Source organism: Cyprinodon tularosa, unplaced genomic scaffold, assembly GCF_016077235.1.
Source record: "Cyprinodon tularosa strain WSP-4 unplaced genomic scaffold, ASM1607723v1 ctg642, whole genome shotgun sequence".
NCBI classification, from domain to species: domain Eukaryota; kingdom Metazoa; phylum Chordata; class Actinopteri; order Cyprinodontiformes; family Cyprinodontidae; genus Cyprinodon; species Cyprinodon tularosa.
In genome coordinates this window covers 639240-654012 of record NW_024039388.1, presented here as the reverse complement: position 1 = coordinate 654012, position 14773 = coordinate 639240, and the positions used below count along the sequence as shown (strand labels likewise).

Genomic DNA, 14773 nt, shown 5'->3' with positions numbered 1-14773 from the left:
GGCAGGGATCAGGAGCACAGCACAGCAAGCTCTCAATTTATTAGGTTAAAAGTGTTCCATCATCACCGGCAAGAAGCTATTCATATATTGAATGACTAGGCTGGATCAGCTGTCTGACCTGTTTCTGTCAGTTTAATGGCTGGGATGTTCATTACTGCTCTGCTGCACCCATGGCCCCACAGCTCCACTCCATAGTCCCAATGTGTCCCAGTTTTTCCTCTCAGCCAGTTTTAGGTTAAAAATATTTCAACTCTACTCTGATACAGTTACACATTGAGAATTTTAATTAAACATTTTACAGTTAATTAGGATCAAACTGTTTGCCATCACTGCTGTGAAACCCCGTGTCTCTTAAAGCTCAGCTGGAACTGATGCAGACTGGGATCAGCTGGCCAAACTGCAAAGAAAAAAGCACTGAGGAACAAACAGGGGTTTTGTTTTGTGTTGTGCACACATCTGTTAAGAGTTTTTGTTTTTTCCATATGCATCAGGTGGGTCTTTCTTCCCCATCGCTAAAAGCCGTTGCCTCTTGATCTAAAGTCGCAGCCTCTTGATATCTTCACTTCTGAAGTCAATCCGCAATGCCAGAACCTGACGCACCTCCGCGGGAGTCAGCCGCCATGTCAGTGGGCCTGAGTTAGGACCCCAGTAATCCAAGATCTCCGTCACCTGCACACAGATATAAACAGAGATCTCAAGATGCTATGAAAATAGCCCAATAATCAACCTGATTTCCCTCCACTTTTTGGCTCATTTTTCAATTATTTTGCCAAATGAATAAAAAGGAAATCACAAAGATTCTGGCTACATTTGAACCTGCCTTTAAAAAAAAAAAACTGAGCACCTACAGAACCCTATTTTATATGGACACAATCTTGCTCATATTAAGACCATAAAATATAACAGAGTAATCAGTGTTTCAGGGTTTATCAGAACGAGCTGCTGATTTCTGGTTAAGCTTGTTAGGAGACAGAAGAAACACTACCCATAACCTAATTGAAGTAACACAGTTTTAAAACTAGTCGGGAGTCTAAAGCAGCTGACATCAGATTCTACCTGAGCTGAAAGCTTGATCAAGTAGAAAAGCACTTTTAGAGCAAAGACCTCTGCCAAGCAGCTAATTTTTCCCCATTTAGTGACTTAAACCTACAGTTAAACTTGCATCTGATCTGAATCATTACCAAATTCAAATGAGGTGTTCCTTGGCATGAGGTGCATCGTTGGTAACAATTTCCTTATAATCCTTTCATAAGCTTATAAATAAGGCCCAGCATGTCTCTGCAGCCTCTGGTGTCTGTTGTGCTTTCACCTTCTTCATTCACTCTGCACTCTGCTTTCTTGTTTGATCAGCAGATCAAGACCACAAGCGAGGCATCGCTCCGCTTTCCCATATTTTTGTCTTCAGTCTAATACTTTTTTTGAGTCAATACTCACTGCTGCCACTCTCTGGTTTAGGGGAAAGCCGTGAAGTAATCTCTTGAAATCTACTAAATTTTGTAGATATTTTTTTCAATGGTTTTGTTTTAGTCAACCCATACATTTTCTATATGGCAATATAACCCCAAGAAAGCCAACTGCCTTTCTCTTTTTGAATCAAATAAATTAGATCACATAAAACTGATATTTCTGTTTAACATCTGGGATCCAGATTTTCATAAAGCCCCATCTTAAAGGACACCTCTGTATTCATCTTATATTTGGGCTTTTTTAGGCCTTTCAGAAAACAAGCTCACATTTGAAGTACATTTTTTTAGGATTCGCCTTTCCAGGGAAAAATGACTATAATTAATAAAAGTAAAGAGGATCTATTAACCTCTGAATTATAAACTGGAAGCCTGTATGACATGCATTTTTAAAAGTCATTTAACAACCTAATATTCAGAATAAATGCCACATAAATTAAACAAGTATATCCATGCACATACAAACCAGTGCAAGTATAAAATCCCAACAAGAGTGTAATGAATCTGAATTACCCGCTCCAAGTTGAGGATGGTGGCCATCTGCGTTAGGCGGGCGAACTTGTCTCTGATGGTCCAGGTGGTGACAGTGGTTAGGTACGCCACCAGAGACCGAAGCTCTTTATCAAACTGCAGCCCTCCGAGCTGCAACATTGTGATGGGGGAAAATAAATGAACTGTGGTAAAACTAAAAGGTCTAGTCAGGAAAATCTCTGCAATTATTTATATGTGTAGAGGTTGTTTGGTGCCTCCTAGTGGACAAAATCAGCTCCTTACCCTGCTAAATGAGCATTTGAGCACAGTCTTCTCCAGTTCAACAGAGATCAAGCTGGTCATCAGGCTCGTCAAAGTGTCATAGATTACAGGAGAAAGGGCTGCCTGTGGAGGTGACTTAAAATGGGTTAAAACACATAATGAATACAGTCAGAAATGAGCTGATTTAAGTTAAACACCTTAAATTCTGCCATGAGCTGCTCCAGGTTGACGATGAGCTGCTGCACCCAGGGGTCGTTCGCTTCATAATCATTAAACTCCTCCTGTGGAAACCGGCAACAATGAAGACTAAAGGAAAACACAAGTTCTGGAGCTTTTCCATTCAGAAATGTGTGATGATTAGTACCTCCTCTATGTTGTGGGAGATGGATAAAAAGCTGCTGATCCAGGGTTTGACTTGTGGCTTTACAGCTGTCGTGTTTAACTCTGTTAGACCCTCCTAAGTATTAGAATAAAATGAAGGTTTTAAACTTTCACCATCTAAGAAAAGTCCTATTGTGACACAAATGGGCTCCCTTAGCTCTACAGATAACTCTTTAAAAGACTTTATTAGAATATATCTATCATCAACAAATTCCGGGCAGGAATGGTGGTTTGTCCTGTTTGTCTCTGTGTTGCCCGATGGACTGGCGACCTTTCCAGGGTGTACCCTGCCCCTCGCCCCTAGACAGCTGATGATAGGCACCTGCACCCTCATGAACCCGCTTTGGATAAGCGTGAGGGAAAATGGATGGATGGATCTGCAAACTCATAGGGCCGGATTTATCAAGATCCAATTTTGCGTGCAGTAATTTGCGCTCGCAAACTGGAATTTTGCGCGAGGGGCTGAACCATGGTTTGCGGGTGATTTAACAAGAGTGATTGCGTAACTGGTGGAAGGTGCAAAACTGTTGGAGACACCCTATTTAAATGATGGTTTTGCGCGTTTTGTGGTTTGCGGCAAAGTAGTTTGTAGTCTGTACAAACTAGTGCATTAAGAAATTTAAATCTTACAGTGACCCCCAACAAAAAAAATTAATAAGTAAATAAATATATATATATATATATATATATATATATATATATATATAAAAATTGGCAACCTTTATTCCCTAAGGTGGTACGTGCTGCAGTAAAAAAAAACAAAAAAAAAACAGGTGTTTTGTATTGGCCTGTGACTGTGGATGAGATCCCCGCAGCATTTGGCACGTTGCTCCACAGGCGCAGGGGGAGAACCCCGACCCCGTCGGACAGCACTTCTGAAAAAACGACATTGGGAGATCCCAGCTCTCGCTGCAACCGTACACTGGAATGACCCAGATGCAAAAAAGTGCAATGTTGCAAGGAGTTTTGTGATATCTGGTATTGCGTGGGTCCTCCTTGTGGCTGGCTCCAAATCCATTCGGAGTTCCCCCAACAGCTCCAAAATGGCAATGCTGGATAAACGATATGTTTTGATGATCGTTTCCTCGTTCATTGCAAAAATATTCACACGGAGTGAAAAAATGCGTTCTCTGCGTCTCCTTGCTTTATTTCCATGTCTCCTTCTTGCGACAATAACTGCTGCCATGTGTGCACAATTACGCATACAGACCATTTGCACCTTCTTTTGAAACGTGTTAAATATAGAGTCAGATACCGTTAGCAAAATTGCGTTCAGGTTTGATAAATCACTTTGCGAGTGCTAAATTAATATATTTACATGTTCTCCTCCCACAAGACGCACTTTTGCGTGTAAACGCCCAATATTGCATATTCATTGCAGAAAAAGTACTAAATGGATAAGAGGCGCTATTTAGCACATTTTAAAGACCAAATCCTTTTAGCACGCTGTTGATAGATCAGTTTGTACATTTTTTAGCGTGCGCAGTGAAATAGCTCACGTTTTAATACACGCAAACCTTTGATAGATCCGGCCCATACAAGGGTTCTACTCATGCATCAGGGACTTTAAACAGTTTACCTTGGTCCTTTTGAATGGATTTATGGAAACTTTATAAGCAATTTCAAGTGTAACAGTAAAAACATAGACCACTTTGGCTTAATTGAAAGAAAACTATCAATATTCCTCAATTTTTCCCTGTTTGACTAACCTGTAATAGATCCTTGAACTTTGCAGAAGTGCTGACCAGGTCAGACAAACAACTCTCGATCTTTGCTTTTTCACCAGATCCAATCCCCTGACTAAACAGCTTGGAGCAGTCATTCTGCCAGGAAACAAATCAGCTTTTTTGTTAGTGGAGCAATTTACTGAAAGAATGTAGATCAGAAAGTGTAAAAGAAATTTGCAACTTACCTCCAGGTTTCTCTTTAGAGTAGTGATATTTTCACTGCAAACCTCCACATTATTCAAAGTGACCTGAGTTGGACAGACACGTTATAGAAGTGCGACGATCAGCCAGAGATCAGAACCAGACAGTTTTCTGAAGTTAGGGTCTAGTTATAAGGTTGAATACAAGATTATTTGATCTTTATATTAAATAAATAGAAACAAATTCAAGAACTACTGCTTTTATAAGTTTATAAAGGCATTAAAAAGCCATACAACTTTTGGCTGCCTTTTTTTTTGAGATTCCAAAAAGTCCGACAAAGGGTTACGGAGATATGCAAGGATAATACTGTAACCATTTTAGCACATCTCTACATATTTATTGGACTTTAAAAACCCGAGGAATTCAAAATATTTATGCTCCAATGAAAGAATAAGGCTTTTGGTCTACAATGGCAATAACTTGTGCAATGTATAACGTGCAATTTAATATTTGATACCTTGTGCAATAACCTGTTTCTCTATATTTGACACCCAATGCAATAACTATATATATATATCCATCTATTTAATGCCCATGTAAACACCCTGTGCAATAACCCTGTATAATGATCCTACAATTAAAAAAAACTGTCATATGTGGACACACTATACATACTGTACATATCCCATTTACCCTTTTCTTCATTTGGCACATTCTTTTCCTTTGACTATTTAAGCTAATGTAACAAGTACATTTCTCAACAGTGAGATCAATAAAATCAATCAAGTCAACCCTAATTCTGGGTTATAGTAGCTGCAGGACAGGGTTGTGTCTATGTTTATCTTACCAGGAACGCAGCCTTGGCATTCTCGGTGCTCTCGATGCCCAGCGTATTAAACTTCCCCTGCTGTAAGCTGCTCTGCATCAGGCTCACCGCACTGCTGACTCCCCGCTGGATGTCCTGAAGCGTCGTAGCTGGGAAGCCCTGACGCAGCCTGTTGTACAACACCTCTCTAATGGGATGAAACGTACCATGCATAAAAATGCATTAATGTGAGATACAAGGTAGTGAGTTTTAGAAAACCTTTTAATGTATGAGGTGGAGAGGTTGAGTTGTTACCTGAAGTCAGTCTCCAGCAATGAGTTGGCGTGGTTGATCATGGCGCAGAGGCAGTCTATATTGGAGCTGGATAATGATCTGCTGATGCACTTTTTAACAATGTAGAAACAGTCATCCACCATGCTGCTGGTCAGCTGACCCTTCTCATATGTGTCCATGGTGACAGCCTGAAGTAAAGGAGTGTGATAAATATGTTTTATAAAAAGCAGGCAACATAACTTCACATACTAAAGAAGCAAAATTAGAATAAACAGTAAATTTCCTGTGAAAATCTGGGACTCATCAACATTAACAATATGCTTAAGTTCCAAAATTCTTTTTGTTTAAAGCAATGACAAAGAAAATGCCTCAGGTATTTAACTCCTGAAGTGTGTAAACCAAAATCTTTGTTATTTTGAATATCAGAAAACAAAACAACATAAAAAATAAAATAAATAAAACTCCATTTACACTCGTTTACTCATGTTATGACTTCCAATCATTTTTTTTCATTCCTTTTAATAATTTTGGCAAAACATGTTGGCAGTAATATGCCCAATGCCTTCCTGAGAGACTGCTTCAGGACCGCTCAGGGCGACTTATGACCCACAGAGAGAGGTCTTCGCTCCAGCTTTAAGATCAATAGCTTTACAGCCCACCAAGTGCAGACACGCAGAACAATCTTATAATACAAAAGTCATGAATAAGTCTAGACTATTTTTAACTTCATGCCACTAACAGAATTCAGATGCAAAATACAAGAAAAAAAGTAATACTGTTTGTTAAATTTGTGGCCCTTATTAGAACATCCATATTACCAATGACACAGACAAGACACAGCAGGACTAAAAGTCCTCTATAAACACCCATGGGGGCAAATATCATAATGAGGCAGCGAAACAACTCCAACACACTGGAAGTAATTCGCTTAACTGGAATCAGGTCAGTAACTTAGGATATGAAACAGAGCATCCCTAAGAAACCAAGTCATTGAAAAACAACAGATACAGATCCTATTTACAGGTTCACAAAAATGAGGAGCAGGATTTTTATTTTATTCAATTTACAACCTGAAGAATTTACCAGCAACATCTGAAACTTTTAGATGTGTTTCAGCTGTAACACATGTGAATAAAGGCTTAAAGAAGAAAAACATGATCACCAAGGAGGATATAGGTCATGTGATTGGACCAGAGACACATGTGAAGGATGTAGGACGGCACCTCTTAAGGAGATTTTTTTAGAGGAAATGGAAACACCTGTTTACACAAGGGACAAGGCTGGAAATAAAAACAAAGCATATGGCTACAAGCTTCAGAGAGTGCTGCATTAGATTAATCAATCAATAAAGAAAAAAAAAAAAAAAAAAATCACTGATAGGCTCCAGGCAAAAAATGCCTGGTAACTTGGAATGTCACAGTAAACATTAGTACCATAACTCTAAATGTATTTCAGTTGGATTGCATGTGATAGTCCAACACAAAGCAGCGTATAACTGCTATGATTTTCTTATTTTGATGGTTTACTTTTATTCTCTATAATTATTGGTGTTGCCTCTATTTTGCTGCAATGTACTTTTTTTACGTACAGCACTTTGAATTGCCTTGTCAATGAAACGTGCTACATAAATAAACTTGCCTCGATTGAGATACACGATGAATAGAGGAATATGAAGATTTAAGTCTAGTCAAAGATTTTCTTTGAACCTCCACCCGAGTCTAAAGCCTTTTAGCACTGACCTGGATCATCCTCCTACCCAGTAGCTCTGACCTGCTTCCTTAACATGAAGAGGTGTCTTCCTTATGGGGGTGGTGCGTTCAGGGTCATGTTTTCCACCACACAGCATTTTCCATGTAGGCCAAACATTTACATTTTGGTCCTGCCTTTCTTTGTTGTGGCTTGTTAGAGGACTTCATCAGACACGTCAGCTTTCTTGGGGGTTTTTATTTGCCCCACCCTTTTTCCTTCCCACACTGTAATAATGTTCACTGAGAAACGTCTGGGTCCTTTTACTGGGTAGATCTACAGTGATGGTAATTTACCCTGGATTTTCTTTATGGGCATCAGACTAAAGGGGTTGTACTATAAATCAAAACAATGCTACTGAGATTATTTTCTCTTAGAAAAAAAAAAAACAACCACAGTTGACTGTAGTTGCAAACAGACCAACAACTCGTATAAAACAAGCAAAGTAATCAATAAAATCAATTATTCTCTGTGTTGATTCATCACCTATCAAAGTTTGAGGGGTACAAAATAAAAATAAAAATGTAACAGGCTTACTGAAGACTAGAGGTCATGTATAGCCAGAGAGTTAAAATTGGTTAATTTCTATTCAAACTACTTCACAAGTTCTTTTAAAACCTTTTCCATTAGTTTATCCTGTATATTATTAATCTATATGTTGACAATAAAAATTTTATCTTTTGTACTGCCAAATTATTCCTGTTAACAATAGCCGTGATTTCTAAAGCTTTTTAGAAATACCCAGCTGTGATCTTTTTAACATTACAATTGATTCTGAATGAATATTATTAAATGATGGTTTACATAAATAGCTTATTGTGTCGGTGTTCCAGAAAGGTTTTGAGGATAAATTTTACAATTAATCACATTCTGTACAACAGAATAATGGTTTGTAAGCCTGACCTTGTTAACGGACTCTCTCATGTAGTATTCCTCCATTGGGATGTAGTATCCAATCAGCTCTTGAATCATGGTGCTCAGTAAACAGTGTTTGATTAGCTTCTCCAAATTCTGTTGGTGCTCTAAGAGTTATTGGAGAAAGGAAGGAATAATCCATTTTAGCCCAAATCATAACAAGAAAAGAGCTCTCCAAAACAAAAAGCAATGCTTTGAGATGAAGATACCCTGCGTGATGCTCTGAGCATCTCCAACTTCAAAGTCGGCCATTATTCGGCGACGCAGGAAGCGCAGGTAGAGCTCTGCCCGGGCGTTCATCAGGGTTACTTCTGACAGTACGGGGTCAAGCTCCCTGTTAGACATGGAATAATCATACAAACAATGCAGAGATAAAAAGGAGATGGAGACAGAAAGCAGACAGATGGCTAAAGACCTTGGCTCGATCCGCTCTGCTGGTACGCTCTTCATCATGCTGCTCTGGACAACCTGGAACTAGAGGACAAGGGTTTAAAGGGGTCAGATATCTGGAGCAGAAACCACAGGATGCAGCTCAGCCGACACATAAACACACACCTTGTTGTGGTATCCTCTTTGCTTGATGAACGTGTCGACGATTTTCTGCGCCTGGCGGTCACATTCCTGCTGCAGGTGAGTGATGAGAGTGTACAGATGACCTGGACCATAATATGTTTCCACTATGGGCTGATGGGTCTCTACTACACGGGCGATACCTATGAAGAGAAGCCATCGTTTCAATGGAGTCATGTCATGAGCCAGCGCAGATGGAGGATTCCTCACCTTCCAGCAGCAGTGTTAACGTGTCTGCAAATACCAGCAGAGCTCTCTTCTCCCCCACATCACCTCCTGTCGCCAGCAGCAGGTTCTCCTCAGCTTTGGAGGCGAGCTGTGAAAGGGAGCGTGCAAAAAATACAAAGAGGGAAAAGTCTCTCAAAATATCAAGTTTAAGTGGCAAACTAAAACCTAAAAGATGGGGACGTTTTTTTCAGGATGTGGGTATACGAAGGAATGACAGAAGGGAACCAGAGGAGTGGATGATGGAGGATGGTGAGTTAAAGAAAAGCAAAAGCGCTACTTCCAGCCATGTAAGGGAAAGAAAAAACATGACAGAAAGTATTCTGATCAGATGAGAACAAAATACTTCATACAAAATTCTATAGATGTATAAAGGATTAACACTGCACACATGACCCCCACAAACATTAGGGTCATGCTGTGGGGGATGCTTTTTTTTAACAGAAAGAGTTAAAGCTGGACGGGTTTGATGGGAGGAGGGATGAAGTTAAAAACAGAGCAAGACTGGAATTAAAAACAAACAAAAAAAGAAGTGAAAAGATCTTCGGCATACAGCCAGAGATACTGTACAATGAAACGGTCTTAGAACGGCCTACTGAAAGGGCCAGACCTACAGTGGGGCCAAAAAGTATTTAGTCAGCCACTGATTGTGCAAGTTCTCCTACTTAGAATAATGAGAGAGGTCTGTAACTTTCATCAAAGGCACACTTCAACTATAAGAGACAAAATGAGAAAAAAAAAATCCAGGAAATCAAATTGTAGCATGTTTTAAGAATTTATTTTCAGATAATGGTGGAAAATAAGTATTTGGTCACCCACAAACCAGCAAGATTTCTGGCTCTCACAGACCTGTAACTTCTTCTTTAAGAAGCTCTTCTGTCCTCTACTTGTTACCTGTATTATTGGAACCTGTTTGAACCTGTTGTCTGTATAAAAGACACCTGTCCACATCCTCAAAGAGTCACACTCAAGACTCAACAATGGCCAAGAACAAAGAACTGTCGAAGGTCACCAGGAAAAATATTGTAGAACAGCATCAGCCTGGGAAGAGTGAATCTATAGGCAAGCAGCTTGGGGTGAAAAACAATCAACTGTGGGAGCAATAGTAAAAAAATGGAAGACATAAAAGACAACTGATAATCTCCCTCGATCTGGGGCTCCATGCAAGTTCTCATCCCGTGGGGTAAAATGATTATGATAACGGTGAGCAAATATCCCAGAAGTACACGGAGGGACCTGATTAATGACCTGCAGAGAGCTGGGAACAAAGTAACAAAAGCTACCATAAGTAACACACTACACCGGGAGAGACTCAAACCCTGCAGTGCCAGACGTGTCCCCCTGTTCAAACCAGTATATGTCCAGGCCCACTTAAAGTTTGCCAGGGAGCATATGGATGATCCAGAAGAGGAGTGGGAGAATGTCATGTGGTCAGATGAAACCAAAATAGAACTTTTTGGTAAAAACCCAACTGTTTTGAGGAAGAAGAAGAATGCAGAGTTGCATCTCAAGAACACCATACCTACTGTGAAGCATGGGGGAGGAAACATCATGCTTTGGGGCTGAGGGAAGAATGAACGAGGCCATGTATCATGAGATTTTAAGCCAAAACCTCCTTTCATCGGTGAGAGCCTTGAATATGAAATGTGGCTGGGTCTTCCAGCATGACAACGATCCCAAACACAGCACCCGGGCAACGAAGGAGTGGCTCCGTAAAAAGCATTACAAGGTCCTGGAGTGGCCTAGCCACTCTCCAGACCTCAACCCCATAGAAAATTTGTGGAGGGAGTTGAAAGTTCGTGTTGCCCATCCGACAGGACCGAAACATCACTGCTCTAGAGGAGATCTGTAGGGAAGAATGGGCCAAAATACCAGCTACAGTGTGCAAACCTGGTAATGACTTTGCCAACATAGGTTATGCTACAAATTATTGAGTTGAACTTTAATTATTGACCAAATACTTATTTTCCAGCATAATTTAAAAATAAATTGTTTAAAAATCCTACAATGTGATTTCCTGGATTTTTTTTATTTTTTACATTTTGTCTCTTATAGTTGAAGTGTACCTATGATGAAAATTACAGACCTCTCATTATTCTAAGTAGGAGAACTTGCACAATCAGTGGCTGACTAAATACTTTTTGGCCCCACTGTAAATGATGTTGAGATTATAGCAATTACCTATTCAGTATGTGTCTGATTTTGTGGCATTAATCAAATTATAGAATTACAGAGTAAATCTTTTAAAGCAAAGCAATTTCATTGTTATCTAAACAGTCAAAACCAACCAATAAAAGTTTAATTTGGTATAAAGTTTGGGATCAGTCTACATTTCTGACCTGTTGTTTAGTATGCTGCCAAGTTGATCAGCTTGTTTGATCAAATTTTCACATTGCACAGACAACAAATAACCTTTCCTTTCCAACACATTAGCAGTTCTGCTTGAAAAAACCCACCTGACTGCAAAGGTATTGACCAAATCGGGCGAGACCCTGCTGGTGGAGGCCCAGAAGAGGGAAGATCTTGAAGAACCTCTCCACTTGAGCCAGGTCGACTTTTGCTACAGCCTCATCAAGCTTCTCTGCAACAATCACCTTCAGCTTTTGTTCTGCCTCCTGCAGGGTCACTAAACTGGCATCCACAGCGCTGCCTGTTTAGAAATGACCCATACTGACTGTTATAAAGTTTGGCTATCAATGAAGATGAGAGAAACGATGCCGATAACATGCAAAGGTAACGTTTGTATCCTAATTCAAACATCTTAGTAGGTTTTTGAATTGGTGCAAATAAAAACACAGCAGCACAAAAGTTAAATAAAGCCTCATACGTTCTTCTCCCTGACGGCTCAGCTCAATCACCGATTGGTCCAGAGAAAGGTATCGATGGATGTGCGCTGCAGCTTGTTCGTAATCTTCATTACGCAGCGCCGTCTGTACGCCGTCAGTGCAGAACTTCAGGTCCAAGATATCGTCAGCTCGCTGGATGACGTTATAAAGCCGTGTCTGACAGAAAAAATATAAAAACAAAACAAAAACAAATGCATGAAATGAAATGAGACATTTGGTTACTATTGTGTTAAAAGTACAACATTAAATATTTCTGCATTAAATACTACAATCTCCACAAAGGAAAAGTAATAGATGTATATTCACTTTTGCCAGGTCTAGCTGTCTAACTTTCTGGCTGACATTTTCAGCAAGACTGCATGTGAATGTGATCATCCCCGACAGCTGACTGGCGTCTCCTCCAATCAGCTGTAGATTGGGTCTGCAAGACAAAAATAAATACCATAATCACAAAGACCTCAGACAAAAGGCTCCTTTGAGACTCAAACCAATCTATAAAGACGTTACCCCATCCTCTGCAGTGCCAGCATCTTATTGTGGATGTTCCCCTCCTGTCCCACCAGCCTGTCCAGCTCAGCTTCAACTTCTTTCTGTAATAAAAATTTATTTTTACAATTGTTAAATTGATTAGCAAACACGAAGTGCAAACACAATGTTAACATTTCGGAATACCATTGTAAAATGTATTAATGTCAGTAGCATGTCACTATGTGCAATTATGGTATAAAAACATTATTTTTTTTCAATTTTTATATATAAATGTATTTTCTCAACAATATTTTCTTAAATTTATATAGATGAAGAAATACTGGAAAACATTTTTTAAACCTGGTTCTTGTGACAACTGGGGAATTTGGTGATTTTCTTTGTTTAAACGAAAAGGTGCATGAACTAACATCTTGAGGTGTTTACTGAGTTTTAAGACACAAGTTCTTTCCCTTAGGATTTTTCCCTCAGGGAAATTCTGGTTCCAGTAGCTTATATAGAGTACAAAGGGCAGACTTAAACCAAGATGTCATTAAAGATTTAAAATACAACAGAAAATATAAAAACAAAAGTGTATTTAGTACAAAAAAGCAAAAAAATATTATTTTAGATATAAAAAACATCTGCACAGTACAGAGCTAATGGAAGAAAACACAGTAGTTGACTTGGATTATTGCACATGAGTGACTATAGGTAATGTTTTGCACAAGATGTCCAAGGAGGGGCAGAGCATTGTCCCTGTTCCTATCACCTCCTCCTTCCACCAGGCGAGTTTTACAGCTTGGGTAACAAAGGAGTTCAGCAGTCTGTGAGTCCTACATTTGGGGAGGAGCAATCTCTCACTGATCAGGCTCCTCTGAGTTATATTATTATAGGTCAGGCTGCTGGGAGATCATCTTCGGTTTAAGTTACACATTTTGCAGCAGCTCTCAAAGTTTTGATGTTTTTTAAAATTTCATTTTAAAAGACCTAGCTGAGAATAATGGTGGTAGATCTTCACTTAAGGAAATTGACAACCTGGCAAGGACTTCTATAATGCATTATTTTTATTGAAATGCCTGTACATTGTTATACATAACTAAAACCATTTTAGACCTGTACCAAATAAACAGATGATTAAAATATGGAATAAGAGAGAAGGGGGCTAAGTTGCCTGGAGAGGTAGGCAGATACAGTATATCTTACAGTTTCTTGCCTTAATTTAAGAATAGTTTACAATATAGCAAAACAAACATAACAAAACAAACAAAATCAAAAAATGGGCTTTTTATTTGAAAAAGCACTGGTTAGTAGCTTTAAAAAAACTGGTAAAAATAGTTTTGTTTCCATTAGCTTAACTCGCCTATAATTACTCACTATAGTTACATTGGACACTGAACTTTAAGCTATCCTCTAAGAAACAGTGTTATTCTGATCCAGTTGCTTCGATATTAAATCAACGGTGTATTTTTTGTATGTTTTCTGATCTGACTGAATGTTGTAGCATCGCGGAAGTTTACGTGGTGACGTAGGCACAAATGTAGATCCATCTCCGGCACCTACCTCCTCGGTACAGAGCTGCTGATAAACCCGCTCCAGATCCTCCAGCTCCGTTAGCCCGGAGATCGTTTCCATGCTAACGGACGAAAGGGCGCCGGAGTCGGTCCTCTGCGCTGCCAGAGCTCCTACAGACATGAGAGCTCCGCTGTCAGCCATCTTCCGCCATTAAAGAAAAGCGTCAACGTCAGCAGTGTGCTAAGGCTCCCTGAGTTTAGTCTGGCAGGTAACACTTCACCAATAAAACAGCTCACCTTTGCATCGATATTGTTCTGTTACGCATGGATTTTCATGACCGTGTTTTCTTTATCATGCATATACATAAAAATGCTTTATATCATACGTAAAAAAAAAAAAAAAAAAAACAGCTTGGCGTTATTCACGATTCCAAGATAAACCCACAACCTGAGAAGACTACTTTGAGGGTGAAATATCCCCCGCATACACTCCACATCTTGCATGGATTCTGATTGGTTGCAACATATTCCGCATGTCTGCCTTTTTAACTTTAAATATTTTTATTTTATCCATATCTATTTTATCTATTGATTTGACAAACCTAATAATTTTGTAAAAATTTTATCTTATCGGAGCTTTAGTATCAATTTCTATCATGTTCATTCCCAAGTCAATTGTACTATCTTACCTTGTGTTGAAACAGCAATATAATTTTGGCAGGTATGGCATCTACCATACCCTGAGTGAAATCACTATAAAAACGTTTTTTGGGTACATTAACCTAATTTACTTAAATTACATTTCCATAAAAATTGGGCTAATTTTGTTTATCCCCTACACTACATATCCTGCCTGCATTTATCTTAATTTAAAGTATTCATAGTATGAAACTGACAAAAGCCTATATAGTAAAAAAAATAGGATATA

General features: G+C 39.2%; 1 protein-coding gene across 1 annotated transcript; it reads right to left on the bottom strand.

Annotated features, from left to right (window-relative positions):
- Positions 1-24: 24 nt before the first annotated feature.
- On the bottom strand, positions 25-14086 carry cog4 (component of oligomeric golgi complex 4). Its single transcript, XM_038308606.1, has 19 exons — positions 13895-14086; positions 12374-12456; positions 12173-12287; positions 11848-12022; positions 11477-11670; positions 9006-9111; positions 8781-8938; positions 8641-8699; positions 8435-8559; positions 8214-8332; positions 5586-5752; positions 5313-5478; positions 4510-4572; positions 4307-4420; positions 2581-2673; positions 2414-2497; positions 2238-2339; positions 1977-2105; positions 25-669 (listed from the first exon to the last, which is right to left on the bottom strand). The coding sequence occupies exons 1-19, from the start codon at positions 14045-14047 to the stop codon at positions 535-537; spliced, it is 2340 nt and encodes a 779-aa protein (XP_038164534.1). The 5' UTR covers positions 14048-14086; the 3' UTR covers positions 25-534.
- Between the last annotated feature and the right edge of the window lie 687 nt (positions 14087-14773).